Source organism: Poecilia formosa, unplaced genomic scaffold (genome assembly GCF_000485575.1).
Source record: "Poecilia formosa unplaced genomic scaffold, Poecilia_formosa-5.1.2 Scaffold36, whole genome shotgun sequence".
In the NCBI taxonomy this organism is placed as follows: Eukaryota; Metazoa; Chordata; class Actinopteri; order Cyprinodontiformes; family Poeciliidae; genus Poecilia; species Poecilia formosa.
The window spans coordinates 2,259,290-2,275,916 of record NW_006799975.1 but is presented as its reverse complement, the minus strand read 5'-3'; the positions used below and the strand labels follow the sequence as shown (position 1 = coordinate 2,275,916).

The 16,627-nt window shown below is 39.4% G+C and overlaps 1 protein-coding gene across 4 annotated transcripts in view; it reads left to right on the top strand.

Moving 5' to 3' along the window:
* The window catches only part of vps13b (vacuolar protein sorting 13 homolog B), a 333,331-nt gene that overhangs the window by 273,474 nt on the left and 43,230 nt on the right, over nt 1-16,627 (top strand). For all 4 annotated transcript variants that reach the window (XM_016670633.1, XM_007550475.2, XM_016670636.1 and 1 more), the window contains exons 44-46: nt 584-804; nt 900-1,031; nt 5,370-5,531. In XM_016670633.1, coding sequence (XP_016526119.1) covers nt 584-804; nt 900-1,031; nt 5,370-5,531 — 515 coding nt within the window. The remainder of the gene's footprint in view (nt 1-583; nt 805-899; nt 1,032-5,369; nt 5,532-16,627) is intronic.

Sequence of the window (16,627 nt, the reverse complement as noted above, 5' to 3'; positions counted from 1 at the left end):
GAAAGAGATCTAAATGACAGACAGTACCAAACTTACTTTGCAATAAGTTTTGTAAAACATAATATATTTAACTTTATTTGAAAAGGCCTCCCCTGCTTGTGTTGTTTTGTCACATAACATTTCAATAACATTTGTGTTTGGAACGTGACAAAATATCGAAAGAAGTTCAAAGGGAAGTTCAAAGGGTATGAAGGGTATGAATACACACACACACACACACACACACACATATATATATATATATATATATATATATATATATATATATTTTTTTTTTTTTTAATCACATAGATTCCAATCTGCTGACAAGGAAAACAAATCTAAAAACATTACTGGTATTCTAGAGTATGATTCCTTGAGGTTGCAGAGAATAAATCCAAATCTAACGTACCTGTGGAGAACCAAGACCCATTCCGTTCCCCCAGAGTACAACCTTTCAAGTTTGAGTCTCGATGGGTAGTCAGTGCAATTCATACACATTTTTATTTATTTGGTGACATGTAAATATTAGTCATTAATTTATGAACTATTGGCATACTTGTGTTTGATCATCTTTATTTAGAAATGTATTTCCTTCATCCAGTTCCATCAAGGAAACTTCATCCCTTCCTGCCAGACAGGAAGTTACCTCAAGAACAGGAGTTCATGGTGATTGGTTCTCGGGAGCCCCAGGTGTTTATGCGCCAGTGGAACAATGGACCTCGTCACTGTCAGGAGATGAGCTTTTCCACCCGGCTGAACTGCAGACTGCTGGAGTACCGAAACCTAACCCACCTGCAGCTGCTCCAGTCCTGTGCACTGCAGGTTGGCTCACCAAAACTCTGCTTCCACGTTTTAATTGTTCTGCTAAAAATGAAGATTTACTGATTTGAAACTTAATTTGATGTATCCTTTTTTAGGGACAGGCCACTGCCATCAGCTGCCCCCAGAACAGCTCTTTAGCTGTCAATGTGTTTGTGGATCCCATGTTTCTCAATATCAGCCAGTATGCCATCCATACTGTGGACACTGCACTGCTCAGCTGGCAACAGGTACACTTCACAAATCTAGAGATCTACGGCTGATTCATGTAGATTTTATCTACACAATTAAAAGTGTTTAAAATGGGGTGAAGTACAATTGAGACAGTCATGGGTCTAACAGATTCCCACTAACATTTATTCTGTAGGAAAATGTTCCAGACACACAACCTGCCAAGTTTCACTCTGTTCATCATCTTTACAGAAATCTGCCATGAATTTGTTCTCTCTGTCAGCTCACCAGAAGCCCCCAAATTTCCCTCTTTGTCAGGAGCTCATGCATCACACCTTCGCTGCTATGGTTCACCGAAATACCAAAACCTCCTGTTCTCATCTTCTAATCTGCTCTCATAATTTAGACCATTTCTGCATTTAAAAGCCTTGGAGAAATGTAATGCTCATATCATTTTCTTTGTCCACTATGTTTGTTTTGAAACAAGGTAGCAAAAGACTGGAATACCTAGTGGAAGCAGTGCGCACCAGATGGGGGCTTTGAAAGATAAACATTTGTTACATTTATTAAAACATTTCAGAAATTAAAAAACACAAATTCATTGTCCAACCTTGCAGCACCCAGTCAGTCACTCAGCTGTGGCTCTTTTGCCTCTTTTCATTTTCAATCAATATTACAGCTTATAAATCTAAGAAACAATTAATTACCAAAAGTAAAATAGCCATTTTTTGACTTAGCTTGCCATTGCTGCATAAGGATGTTTGTCTAAAGTGATTAAATAATCACTGATTTGTTATTTCTTGTTCAAAGTTAATTCTCAACTGTATCCCTTATTGATTCAGGTGGTGGAATCCCTCAGAAAGCCAGGGAAACGTTTGCTTTATGTTTTTTTATAAACAACTCCACTGGGAGTTGTTTATAACAACTATTAAGAGAGAGCATTACAAATCACTCAAAAATGTGCGCACAATCAGAGAATATGGTAAAAGCCTGCCTTTTGTCCCAGATGAAATATGAGTTAATTTGACAAACAGAGCGGATTCCATGAGACTGGTTCAGGTTGTACGCCAGCGGCAATAAAGTTTTCAGAAGGGAATTGCCTTTCTGTTTGGTGTAAATTGTGACTAAGAGGATACCAGTGTTTGGTCCTCATCATTTCCCAGATCTCAGCTCTCAGCACTGTTTCTGGTAGCCAGGATACTTGTGTGTGAAGTGATGCCCACAAAAACATGGTAAAACTTGAGTGGTGACACCTGCCAAGACTTCATCTGGGCCTGGTTCCCCACCCAGATGTTTGTTCTCTGTACACACTTCCACCAACTCATACACACTTACACACGCACACGCACACACAGAGGCTTTAGATCCCATATCATGGCTCTGCTTTGCGTAGCTGTGCTGACTCATATACTGGCCTCTGGAGACTCGAGGTTCTCTCATGATTTTACATGCATGTAGAAACTCAGTGCCAGGTGAAGGAAAGAACAAAAAAAAAAAAACAATAGCTGGTGTTTTTCTAAAAACAGCTGTGATCTTTTACCTGTGGAAAATAAAATTAAATAAGCTGTATAAAAATACACCATGAAATGATTGCTCTGGCTCGTGGTTTATTACTTTGGTTTTCACTCCGGGACATCACTGAAGCCTGACTGACTGTTTACCGACTTGTCAGGTTTGATCCGTGGCGTCATCATAGCACAAGTCATTGTTCCCTATTTACGCCAGTTATTTAAGTCATAAATAAAACTTAAGGCTGTTGCTAATGATAAAGTAAAAGGCCATTTGGGGCTCATTTTGAGTGTGTGGCGCATTTTGCAGCATACTATTTTTGTTGAAATAAAGGCTAGCCTCCAGCACTGACACAGTCCCCACTAATCTCTGATACATAAATTGCAGCTGTAAAAAAGATGAAGCCAGTTTTACTCTTTCTGACGATCTGAAAAAAAGAAAGAAGCTGAATTACTATATACTGTGTTGGCCAATCTATTTTTAAGCGGAAATAAGTAAAAATGTTTAATTTCATAAGAGTTTTTGTTTATTCTGTTGTTGCTGTGACATCTTGTATGGGTACAGCTCAGCAGAAACAACATGCACAATGTGAATTGATGAGGACCATTTCTTTTAAATAAATGGTCCATTTATTTATTCAGTAGTAGTCAGACATGATAAAAGTCTTTGTCTTACAAAGATACTTTTTTTTTTTTTTTGCAATAATTCTCCTGTTTCTCTGGGTCAAGGCTGACAGGCAGGGTGGTTGAGAAGCGACTGGGGGGACCAGCACTGAAACAAAGCAGATTCCTCAATTAAAATCTGGCTGCAACCTTACAACCCAGGCATAGTCGTAACAGACCCACTACAAACAGAAGAGATGGCTCTCTTCCAGAGGGATTGCAATAAATAGCCATAAAACCCAGATTTTTATGATCCGAACACACGATCACTTAGCAATGTTCCATATGTCGGCGATACACGGCTCTTGGTTCTCAAATAAAATTGGTTTCCATAATTTTGCACGAGCCAAATTCTTGTTGTCAACATCGATTTACGATTCACACCATAACATCACAGCACAAGGCTGACCTGTACCAGTGCTGTAACCTTTGATTTCTCACTCGGATGGAGGACAGAACGATTAGGTTCAGAGGTTTTGCAAAATGCTACAGATTTTTCCTTCTTTTTTTTTTGTCTTATTTTGATTTTTTTTTTTTTGCTTCATGTCCTCAGACTCAGTGGCCTCATCCTCCCTCAACCCCCAATCCCTTAGGCTCCCATGCCTCCATTTTCAACTGTTCGTCCCGAGTGCCGGCCTCAGTCTTTGCTCCCTCCAGTTCCTAACTCAAGGGAAGTGGCTTTGGTGGACAGCCACACAATAGCCCAGTAGTGTTTCAACAATGTGCTTTTCTCACAGAACAGTCACAGGCTGTTCCATATGCAACCGAGACAGCAGGAATTTTCCCTCTTGATAATTTTATTGCTTTATTTTATTTTTCTCTGTTCTTCCCATGCTTCATTAATTCTGTTTTTCTTTGCAACTGGACAGAAAAGAACACAGATCTTGAGTTTCTGGCCCTAGCAGAGTTATGTCCTACTTGGGCCATTTTTTGACGAGCGTATCGTCGGTAGATCGGAATTGGGTTGAGTTTCTCATTTACGGTATTTCCGTATCATCCACAGCGTCGTTTTTTTTGTTGTTGTTTTTTACATGCATCTTGTAAGGCGACCATTGTTTGCAATCAGTTTTCCAGACATTTTACTGAACCTTTCCATTTTTATAAGGGCCATACAGCTAGGGGTTGGAGTCTGGATGGATTAGAGTAACGAGTAGTAGGACAGTGTCTGAAGAAGAAGCTGTCATCTTGTGCTCTTTACAAGATTTATGAGACAAGTGTTTAGGTTTCTTCGTATTAGTGTTTATCCCCTTTAAGCTCCTACATACTTAAGGAGTGAGTATGATTATAAAAAGAAGCTTTCTGATAAGTGTATCACATTAGCTTGTGAATCGGGGCAGAAAGACGATACGGTCTCAGAGTGGGCTTAGCAATGGCATCTTAAGATGGCAGCAGGAAGTTTGTAAATCGCAGTGTCACATTCAAAAGTAGGCACAGATAGTGTTTCCACAATAAAACTGGAAATGCCTTTAAACCCGCTGCTGCAGCTGTCCCTTCTATATTTTACTCTCCGACTCTCATGCACACACACACATCTATCATCACTTGTTCTTTAAGTGGTGTAAACTTTCCCATCCGTTTTCAATCTAATCAACCACCCCAGGATCCTGAACGTGCTTGGCAGTCAGACTCTGAGATTTTACTGCCAGCTTCTCTTAACCATCTCTGCTTTTCTCTTCAGAAACGAGCTAGCCAGATTACTGTATTCTTTGTTAGCATATTTGGGTAATTATCAAGAAGCCGTGTGAGCTACGTTGGTGTGTCGGGAGCGGAGCGAGAGGGACCCTCATCAGGTCACTGGAGTCTTGAGTAGGAGCTCAAATAACAGCTACAATCTAAGTCATATGGGGCGCCGTTGTTTGGTGTTATTTAATCCGGGAGAGTTGACACACACTGTTCTCTTCTTGTTGCATCTGTGTTTTAATAGCAAGACAGTGAGTTCTCCTTTTTGCATGCAAGTTAACAAATGAGGCCCAAATGAGCCTGTTTAAGGCTTTCTGTGAGAGGGTTTCTTTATAAAACGCACTTTAGCAGTGGATGTTGTTTACCAACATAATACCAACATAATACCAACAATGTAAATGGGAAAAAATATTACAAAAGTCATTTTTCATGTAGGCTTGTGACAAAATGCGAACACATTTAAGGGCACCTGGATTATGTTTTGCTGCCGACATTCTTTATCCTTTGCAATTCCTACTCCAATCTCTCATATCTTTTTGTCCTCAGAATGGGAACCAAGACGCAGAGGAGCTGCTTTACAGTCACTATGTGATCTGCAATGACACAAATGAGACGCTGCGCTTTGGCCAGGTGGACACAGATGAGAACGTACTGCTGGCCAGCCTCCACAGCCACCAGTACAGCTGGAGGTCCCACAAGTCTGCTCAGGTAGTGCACTCATTTCCAAAACAATTCCAAAATAGTGTAGACGATGGAAGAAGATTTCTGATGGTTCACATCAGAGTGGTTTTGATTAGTTTCTTTTTTTTAGCAAAAGAATCACAGTAGATTGAATGCAATTGAATTTCAGATTCTAAATTATAAACATACGATTGGATTTGATTCAAAATCTGAAAGTTTAACTTTGAAATCACATAAAATTGTTTCCTTGGTTACCTGAAACAATTCAGAATTCCTGTATGGATCCTATGTGAATGTTTAACAGGATTTACAAGACGCAAAAACAAGACGACAGTAGAAGAGTTCCAACAGAGTGGCTGTATAGTATAAAAAGGTCGTGCCACATTCATTTGCTCGTGGATATACTTCTATTGCATGTGTTGAATGGCACACAGGAATTTGTTTGTCTGGAGCAGAGCATTAAAATGTTGTCCTGCACATACACACACCTTCATCAATGCGCTGCAGCTATCAGAGTGTTCCTGTCAGCGATCTCAGACAGTTCCCTGACAGCATTGTTAAAGAAGATTGATTATATTTAACCCTATGTGGTTTTGAGGTTGAGTAGAGGGTGGGCTGGTGATCTGTGGCATGTGTGTGCAGTGTGTGTGTGTGTGTATGTGGTACGCACATGTTCCAGGACCCCCATGTGTTCCACAATGAGTGTGAGAAAGTCAAGCTTGAGAAAAGACATGGCCATAATTGCTCACAGTAAGTCAGTAAGTCAAGTTGTATTAATCATCGACCATGGTTAATCTGTGCTCTTACCTCACTCTCACTCACACACTCTGTGAGTGGCAATCTGGCATATCGGCACAGCGAAATACCACAACTCATTTTTAGCGGCGAGGCAAAAATGACCTCTGCGTTTCCAGGGATGTTTTGGATGAAAGATTGTCCGAGTGAGCCAAATGTCATCATGGATGAAGAATGCGATTCCAGGCTCGTTCTGTCATGTGTTATTCCATCATGTGTTTGTGCAATATAAAAAAGTGTGTTCTTAAGATGGACATGATTTGAGAAACTAGATAAAATACGAAGCGCCGACGTTGCCAAAACAGCTTAGCTAACATTAAGCGCGGTGATAAAAACCTAGCCAATGTGTCCGCCTCAGCAAATTGTAGCAAACATTCCTAATTACATTTTAGGGTTATAAAAATAGCGACACTGATAAGGGCGCAGATTTTATTTCTTTAATGGCTACATGGTCCTGCAAAGTGTTGTTGGAGCCCATAAAAATCCACTTTCAGGTGGAATTTTAAATGCTTGGGCTGTTAGCTTTAGTCCCTCGATGCTAAGGAGTATCAAAAACAAATCTGATCCCTCTGCAGCTTTATTTCTCTATCTTTCACACCCTCCCTTGTAGGTTTCTCTCTTTCTACATGCTTGATGTGTACTTTAGTACATTGTCTCTTTATCCTCTGACCTCTACACTGTTTACATAACTATATATTTTCCTATATTCCTTGACTTTTTTGTTGCTTATCTTTGTTATACATTGCTTACATACAACTCAGGAGCCATTGGTTGGCTGGTATTTGGTCTAATGCACTTAGCTTCAATTAGTCATCCTCAATGTGATTTCAGAGTCCACAGCCACATTGCTTATTGTAGAAATGATTATGATTTTATCAAAGCAGTCCTCCTTTTCGTCTGTCCATTTGTCCATCCAGCAGACCTATGTCACCATTTTCAGGTTGTCAGCGTTCCATTCCAACTGCAGCCAAGTCATGTTCCCATCCACGTTTTCCCATACTTTTATTCCCTCCTCATCTCCCATTATTGTAACCCTTCCAAGCCCATCAGTAAATACTTCACTTCTCGAGACCTACGGTGTAGTTACCTCAGTCACGGTCTCCTGGGCTGTTTGTAGCCCTGCACCGTAGCAACCTACCAGCTTCAGGTCAGAACTCTTTTCAGACCTCACACCCTAAAACGCAGGTCAACACAAAGCTGTAGAATGATGTTGGCTTTGCCTGGCTCTCTCCATTGGCTCAGTGAGATCTAGACTTTCTCTTACATCCATACTAGCTTTGAGTCTCACTTGAGCATTTTTGTCCTTCAGTTACAACACACAGCTTTCTTATATTGTTCTTGTCTCTTTCTGATTCCTGAAGCAAAGCCATGTGTTCTGGTGTTTTATGGTCATCCTGGCAGATCTCGTTGGTCCTTGCCTTTTTCTTTTTAGTCCTTTTCTCCTGCCATCTATTAGACTTTTTTTTTCAGAAGGAAAACATGTTTTCAGTTACATTAACCTAAAAAAAATAATCTTTACTTCCAAGATTGTAGACGTGACAATCCCCTCAGATCTTCTTCCAAAAACAACCTTGAACAGTTTTTGAAAATTAAGTCACGTTTAGTTTCATGTCGTTGCCCTTTAAATACCTATCTAGTGTTCACAGGGATACTGCTCGGTTGGATGCTATTTTTTCACACCTTCTTGGCTGTTTTGTACACACGTTTTTTTAATGGTACCATCTGATATCAATTTGCACCTTCCAGGAGAATGGATTTATTTTTTTTTTTTTTTTTTTTGCCTCAGCAACTGGTGAAATGGAGTATTTCTGCAATTTTCTCATAATCTCCGGCAATCTAATTTATGATTAAGAAGTATCTACCAGTAGGAGGTTGTTCATTTATTTTGGTAAGCATTCACAGCAGCTGTGTTCAGTCCGCATTAATCAAACTCTTGCCTATTTGTTTAGAAAGTCCGGTTCATTTGGGGAGGTGTGAATGCGAAACTGAGCTCTGATATGGACCAAAAAGCAAACACTGGTCCTAAAAACCCTTGGTCTCTGGTACAGTTCAAATGCATAAGCAAACTAGAAACCACTCCAAAAGCAGGAACCGGATTGTAGAACAGAGCATTTTGGGTGGACTGAACTAAAACAAACATGCAGTACAGCAGTAGTGGGAGAAATGGCTTTTGGTCTTTTGCCAAAGAGAATCCTACAATCCCTACAATCTGACACCACTCTGTTTTTGTTCACAGTTTGTGAAGAAGGAAGGGGCACATGCATTTTTTTTGTCGTTTTGACCTTCCCTACAATGGTCCCTGGTGCAGCACCACCACAGGCGACTGGGGAACAGGTTTTTCAATGAGTTTGGCTCGTTTGACACAGAGTAGTGTGAAAGTGAACCACAGCAGCTGAAAATGGAACAAATGTTGCAATTATGGTCCCCAGTCCAATGACATCTACCAGCCTATCAGGTGTGAAAACACCTTCAGGTTTTATCGAGAGTCAAAATCTGCCTTATTTCATATGAGAGAAATTAGTACCAAATTAACCTATAAAAATCCATCTATCTGTCAACCAAGCCATCCAACCACATTCCTACTTTCTCCAATTCTTTGTTATCCTAGATTAAAAGCCTGGAAAGGAAACCCAGACAACTCTCTCCCAAATGACCCTGCTCAAAGCATTTTAGGGAATTCCACAGCGTTCCCAGGCCAGAAGGAATAATCCCTTTAGCAGGTTCTGGGTCTGCTTCATGCTCTTCTCCCAGTTGGAAACGCCCTGAAAACCTCCAAAGGGTGGCGCCGGCAAGACATCCTGATTGGACGGTCAAACCGTTTCACTATTTCCATTCATTTCTTTCACTGAATGGAAATAGCGTGTATAAAGTTGTCTTTAACAATACTCACTTGGTACAACACAAAGTATGGTATGTCGACCATGTGGAGGTGTGACATACCTTGTACCTCGCTACTCTACTTCAGGGAACAGCAGTAATGTGCTTTTATATATATACGGAAAAGTTTATTATAAATATTAAAAATGCTTAGCTGTAAAGAAAACTAAACTGCAATTCAATGATTTAAGTAGATGGATGAATGTTGTTTGTTTACAAAATGTAAGTGGGAAGGAACTAAATGTCAAGGTGTGAGTACAAATTGGTAAGACGATGATTTGACCTGGAGCTTTTCAGTCACTAGTTCTGGTTTATTTCTTTTCCCTTCTCTCAGGAAAGCATGGGCCTGTTTTCCATCCTCACAACTTCAAAGTATGTTTTAGTGCCCTGGCTTTCCCTAAAGTTTAAATATTGGTACGTTCTAATATTTACCCTGTTCTCCCACTTGACCATCAGACGGGGGCAGGTCAAATGGGAGAACAGGGTAAATATTAGAAACAGAACGGTCCCTTCGTGTTGTCCAAAGTTTATATTTTCCATAAAGTCTGGGTCCGCATGACTGGGCAGACCATCAGCATGATCTTGTCATGGATCTGGAATGATGCAAGCGTCCCAGCTGATTTCTCCCACAGGCAGAGCTACTAATTTGCTGTTGTAAAGTTATCTGTCCCTGTTTTTCTCTCTGGAGCTCCCTGGAGAACCCACTGGACATGAGATCATTCTGGAGGGAGGCAGATGGGTCAAAAAAGAATAGAAAGAAAAATATGAAATATCTGACACAAGGGTTGCATAAAATCGCCAGGAGGGACCTTGTACTGCTTTACTTGAGAAAAACAAGACTATTAAAAGGGGAAACGGGGGCAAAGACTCCATTAGCCAGGCACTTAACACTCACAGATTGGCTTAGACATCTTGACAGTGGGAACAGGCACCTCTCAATTCTCCTCTGCTTGTTTAACAGCTCCTAATAGATCCACAAGGCATCAATGAATTTAAAATAATTGAGTTGTTAATAGTATAACAACATTTCTGTAACAAATGTTGAAAAAGTTGGAAAGTACTATGTCGTTTAAGCTTAAACCAAAAGATTCACACCAGAAGTCCATCAGTGTCCTGTGTGACCGACCGATCTGTCCCTTCTACACTTCCAGTGATGTTGACGTACTTTGGACTGTGTGTCACTTTCTGACAGAAAAGTACTCTCTGTTTTTGTCCTGAAATTTGAACTGGAACTGCCCTTCGGTTCTCCTCTCCGCCTACACTACAAACTGTGCTTCTTCTGTTAGTCAGAACTGTAACACATTTTTTAAAAGGCCCAAATGATGCAGTCATGTTCTTCAAACCTGTTAAAAAAAATTCACACACACACACACTTAGAGAGCCAGATCCTCACTTACACACCAGGAAGGCTAGAGAAGGGTCCCGGAGTCTGAGAGTCCTCTGGCGAAGTGCTCAGCATACCTTCATACTTTGCTAGCATATAAATGTTTAGAAATACAGATATTTTTTTTTCCCATTTTATGTGCAATTCAGTCGCAGTAGATAAAATGGTGAAACGTGATGATGGACTAACTCATCACCAATTAAAAAAAAAAAAAAAAAGATTGATCATTTGTCCAAGTATGCAGACTCCTAACGTCCCACTCTGAGACACGTACTATCCCCACCCTTCTGTTTTTCAGGGCTCTAGGCTGTGGTGTGGTGTGGATGGTTGAAATATCTGGCTGCTCAGTACAGGATGCAGCCTGGCTGATGGAAATCCCAGTGGTTACTGTGGTTAGAAGGGAGAGGGGCGTAAAAAGCCCCCTGGATTTGGAAAGGACTTTTTAAGTATCTACAAGAAATATTACTGAGTTTGAATAAATTCTAATTTGTTCCAGAAGCAAACTTCCACTGGACTTTTTTCCCCCCTCTTTAGAAATGTCCACTTGCTTCAATGTTTCGAGTATTTTGTTATCTGAAACAGGTGTAATTTTTTTGTGCGTCTGCACCGGTTTGGTGTTTTTTGTTTCTGCGGGACTCGTGAGAAAAAAGGGCAAGAGATGGGGGCCAGGGCTGTTAGTTTGTGGTTGGAATGACTGTGTTGCTGGCAGCAGCTATGCCAGAGTGCTAATTGGTATGAAACTGTGTGACAGGGAGAGGACTGAAAGGGAATGTTTTCATTGGCTGAAGCTGTCAGTGTCCAAAACTGAACATTTATGTAGCAATGATTGCTGCTCGTGATTCATTGAAAAAGAATGTAGTTATATGTTGGGGGGTTTTCTGACTGATAGAATTATTTGTTGTTCCTAGTTTATTATATAATGCTGTCTTCATAGAAACTGATTTAGTTTTTTTTAAAGGATAACTGGATCTTTAACATCTACTGTGTCTGCCAAATGTTACATTTGTTCTTGTGAGAATTAACTTATTTTAACTAATATGGTCAAAACATAGAGAACAGTGCTGGTATCAAAAGCAGTATTGGAGAAACATTTTATATTGGAAGCCCACAGAGTTCAAGGTTTGTTGTGACTTTAGTTAAAGTTCAAACTGGTAAATAGGGACGTGATCAAATGATGCATGAAGAATCTGCCCCAACAGAGGCCTGGTTAATTGTTCATCAGGGTGGAAACAGTCGGTGTAATGTAACAACATGTACCACATGCTAAATAAAGTATGACTTTTTAGCACCTCTGAGGACTAACGAGAAAGATCAAGGCCAAAGCTGTCAGAACTTGTAAAATAATCTTGTAAATGCATCAAAAGACAAACAAAATAGAACCATTCTTAAATGACTACCTCTCTTCAGTTTTTTTTCAACACTTACAATTGCAATTATTGTTTCATTTGTTCCATGCTACAGTCTACACAGCCACAGCAAGCCTACGTCACGCCCGGATGTCCCTTCTTGACACACTCAACATATTAAACTTCAAATTATACAATTAAACCTGCTCCGATGTTCTTGTACCTACAAATATCAGCCAACAATAAAACTGTGCCGAACACAGTTTTTAGCTTCAAAGGTTCAAATACATCCGTTGTGTTTTAATCAACCTCCAACTTTCAGCAGCACCTACTTTAAGGTAGAAATAAATTTAAGCAAGGATTTGTTGGCGTTAGTGCAAACTATCCTGGACAAGTGACTTTTTACTGATTCCAAAGTAGATTCTGAGCATTTTTATCTTCTCTGACAGAGTTTTATTTTTTTATTTATTTATTTTTTTATGAGGGATTCATTCAGATGGAAGTAAAACTACAGAATTCAAACAGAGGGAGCGTTCTAGCTGCCAGGGGTTAAGTCTTAAACCCCGGGGTTAAACACAGAAAGACGGGGCCTAGTGTGTTATCTATAGAAAGAGAACATAAAATTATTACTGGCAGCAGTAGCTCAGCCAATGGCCCACTCCAGGAATTTGTCACAACTAATCAGAAAATGCCAGACCAGACGTAGCTTATGTCGAGAAAAATAAAAAAACATACAGAGAACATAAAGTTAATGGCAGCAGTAAATGTATTTAATGCATAATAGGAGAGAAGTAGCTGAAAGTAGCAAAGAAAGAAATAGTGCTCAGTTTGTCCTCCAGCCATTTAAGCCTGTAGCAACATAATTATAGAGATACTGTAACTCAGGAGAACTTAAGCCCATCGGACTTTAAATTTGATCATAAAGAAAAGTTTTAGCCCGAGTCTTAAAAGTAGACAGGATGTCTGCCTCCTGGACCCAAACTCTGAGATGGAGAGGAGGCTGAAAAGTAAAAGTTCTACATAGGACATGTAAATATTATGTCAATTCAGTTCAGTTTATTTACATGGCACTAATTCACAACACGTCATTTCAAGCCACTTTAATAAAAAATTAATTTTTTTGCTTATACTTTGTGAGGAAAAAGAAAAATCTGAAAAAATACAACTTTTGTTGTTCTGTTGTGTGTTGGATGAGAAGAAAAAGAAAAACCCTTCAGAATCTGATCCAGAACATTAAAAAACAAGACTTATAACAGACTTTTCTTTTTCACCCTGTTGTTTGCTATAGAAATGAACAAATAATGTTTTTAATAGTGAGAATGACTTCATAGAAAAATGCCTGGTTAGATTTTGCACATTCACTGTGAACATCCCTGAGTATGCATCCTAATTAAGACATGAATGGCTTCATGTGAGTTCTAGAATCATGTTCTAGAATCTGTGGGCTCACCTGAAGGTGGCTTCGTTCTCACCATCTGATGGATTTGGAGATCTTTGACTGGCCACAGTGTTCATTCCAACAGATTTGTTTGTTTTCACTTCAGTTGCATGGGGAAAATGTCACATTTTTTGGAAAATGTTTTGAAATTATTTATTATTGTCCAATTCTTTATATCAAAAAAAAAAAGCTGGCATTTTAACAGAAGTGTGTCGACATTTGAGATCCACCCCATAAACATGGCTTCCCTCCTCATAATGAGCTATTCCTTCTTGATCGGTGTAAAGTATTCAATGTGTGTTACATTCCTCCAAAACTCACTCAGAACTCTAGAACGTTGTTTATTCAGTCTTAGGTGATGTTGGGACTGTTTTCACATTGTGTTACTGTGTGATTTTGCTCTTCATGTGGTTTGCCTGACAGGAAACATTCCCTTTGACATTAGAAGTTTAATTCAGTCAATCCAGTTTGATGAGAGATGCATAAAACTCTGTAGCTTTCCAGCATATTAGCAGTTTACATATTACACTTTCATCACCTCCGTCAAATTCCTGGCTTTAAAAGAACAACAACCGCAGCTGCATTATGACAGAAAATGATGTCAGCTTGGATCCACGAATGATGTAAGTTGTGGAAGTACTGACAGAAGGACAGCACGTTTCAATAAACATTAAAATACTTTAGGTAAGGAAGATGTTTCAGTAAATTAGCCCACCAGATATCGTCTGTACGTGCGCGGTTAACAACGTATATAGTTATATTACTATATTTAGCTGCTTTTCAAACAAAAAAAATTGCATTAGCCAAAAATATGTTATATTACAAGTAATTGCTGAATTTAGTTCCCACCATTTTCACCTCAGAGTTGGTTATATCTAACAGTAATGTAATTCTTATAAGATTTTTATCTCTTTTTTTTTTCAAACTTATATTCATTGCCTAACACACTGATGTCAAGTATAAGATCCTTAGTAAATTTTTACAAAATGAAACTTATATAATTTGAGTACTTACTTATATTGTATGAAATAAATGCAAAAGTGGCCACTTTCAAGAGTAAATCATATATGCCTTATATTGTACAATATACAAAACATATACTGAAGACAATATAAGGCTTGTTTTTTATATATATGTGTATTCTATTTTTCTTTATGGGATTCTTCCTCACTGTAAGTAGAAATGGTATTCAAATCAAAATATATAAGGCTAGAGCTAATCGCAAATCCTTAATAAATAGGATCCTTTCATCTTTCATCAGAGAGATGAAAAGATTTTAAAAGCTGCTCAACCTCTGGGTGGCATCAACTAACTTGCTCACTCTCTGGTTACCTAGCAACAATCCGTTGAGTACCTCGCTCAGCAGCAGTTTCAGGTTTCATGTCATAACTGCTTAAAAAGAAAAAAGAAAAAAACAATGGTGTGAAGTGAAAACTGTACAATACAGGAAAGGTCATGGCAACAGTTTGGCAGTATTTAAGATATTAAAAAGAAAAAAACTAATTCATAATCATTGACAGCTTTTTCAACATTATGGTCCAGCCCTAATCAGAGACTGACCAAAGGAAGTTGGTGAAAGAAGTGTTTTAATCTACCAAGCTGCCATGTAACTTAGTTGCATAAATAAATGTGTATATTTGAGAAGCTATTTGGTAGGTGAGTATAATAATATCCAATTACTTGTATTTATAAGTATTGTAAAGGTTTCGCCTGCTCTTTCAAGCAGACACAATGATAGGACGACCTAACAACACTCAGTCTGTTGAAGAAAGGCAAAAACCTCCCACCTGCTCCTGTTATGGTAGTTGGCTCTTCTCGGCGCTCCATTTTATTCCATCACACAACAAGGAAGCAAAGGTGAATGATTTATTAGCCTTGCAGTTCCTGTTGACAATGCTGTCCTGGTTTCAGCACCATGGACAGTACCGTGGTGCTGGGTAGTGGTCCAGAAGCAGAGTCACAAAACTGTAGTACCTTTAATGACGTTGCAACTCATGACTCCTGGAGGAAACAGCGCTGGGGTTCCATGTACTGGGATCAGAATAATGTGTTTTGGTTGCAAAAAGAAAAAAGAAAAAAAAAAGAAGAAAAGATTGGAAAATTACCGTAGCACACATGCACTTAGTTTATGGATATATTTTTTTATTGAATGAACATGATGTGGAGGTATGTTTTCTATATGTTCCTGGACTTAAATTACATTACCCAGTCTTCAGCTTTGTGGTTGGAGGTAGCTGTGTGGGGTCAAGCAATGATTAATTTCTTATTCAGGAGGAGAGCTTGTGGTTTTGCTACATGGTAGCAGGCTTTTCTGTTGTCAAGTGTTACAATGCATTATCAAACTAGGGAGGATATCAATTGCATACATGTTGTCTGAGTTAGACTGCAGTCTGCCCACAGTGGAAGCACTGGAGTTGCGGTCATGGCATGAGCAGCTGAGGTCTCCCCTGCAGTGAGCTGAATGGTTCTGACTTGAACTTTGTGTCCTGACTATGTGACAAGAAGATCAAAAGGGTGATATTTAGGAGGTAATTTATCTGAAAATGAAAAAATATGGAAGTGTACATCACATACAGGAAGTCTCCCTCAGTTGTGTTCATCTTGGTTGGCTGTTTTATCTTTCTTTTTCTCCCCAGACTGTGACTATGTGTCTGTCCTTCTGAAGGTCTTTGACCACTAATTCTGTTATTCTCCTTCTATGTGGTTTTCAAACCTCTCTCCCCTCAGACAGTGAGACAGTGCTTCTTTTGTCAAGCCTCTTTTGGTTGATGCAAGCACTTGCTCCTTCTGCGTATCCTGAAGCCCTGAAGGCCCTCGCACGTCCACCATGCCTTAGCAGAAACCAGAGGAGCGATGGAACAATGTTAGCCAAGCATAAACCTCTTAACATCCCCCTGTCAACAATGGACCCACACAATGTCTTTTCTCTGTACCTTCTTCCAGTTCCCAAACCGCCTCTTAGACTTGCAAATCTTGACTTTGATGTTGCGCAGCTTTTTCTTCTCTTGTCAGAAAGAGAGCGCTAAGGAAGAAAAGGCATTGTAGACAGCTGTGAAAGCCACCATAATCCCCTCGTTTTACACGGGTTAGCCCTTTCTGTCTCAATGCTGTTCCTTTGCTCTGTCTTACTATTCTTTGTCAGAGTCATTTTTTTTTATTTTATTTTAAAGGCAAAGCAATCCATATTCTTTTGTTTTGCTGTCTGAATCTCAACCTGCTTCCAATTTGTTAGGTGGGTAGCTAAGTCCCTTGTCCCAGAGTAATTTCACTAGACATGACCAGG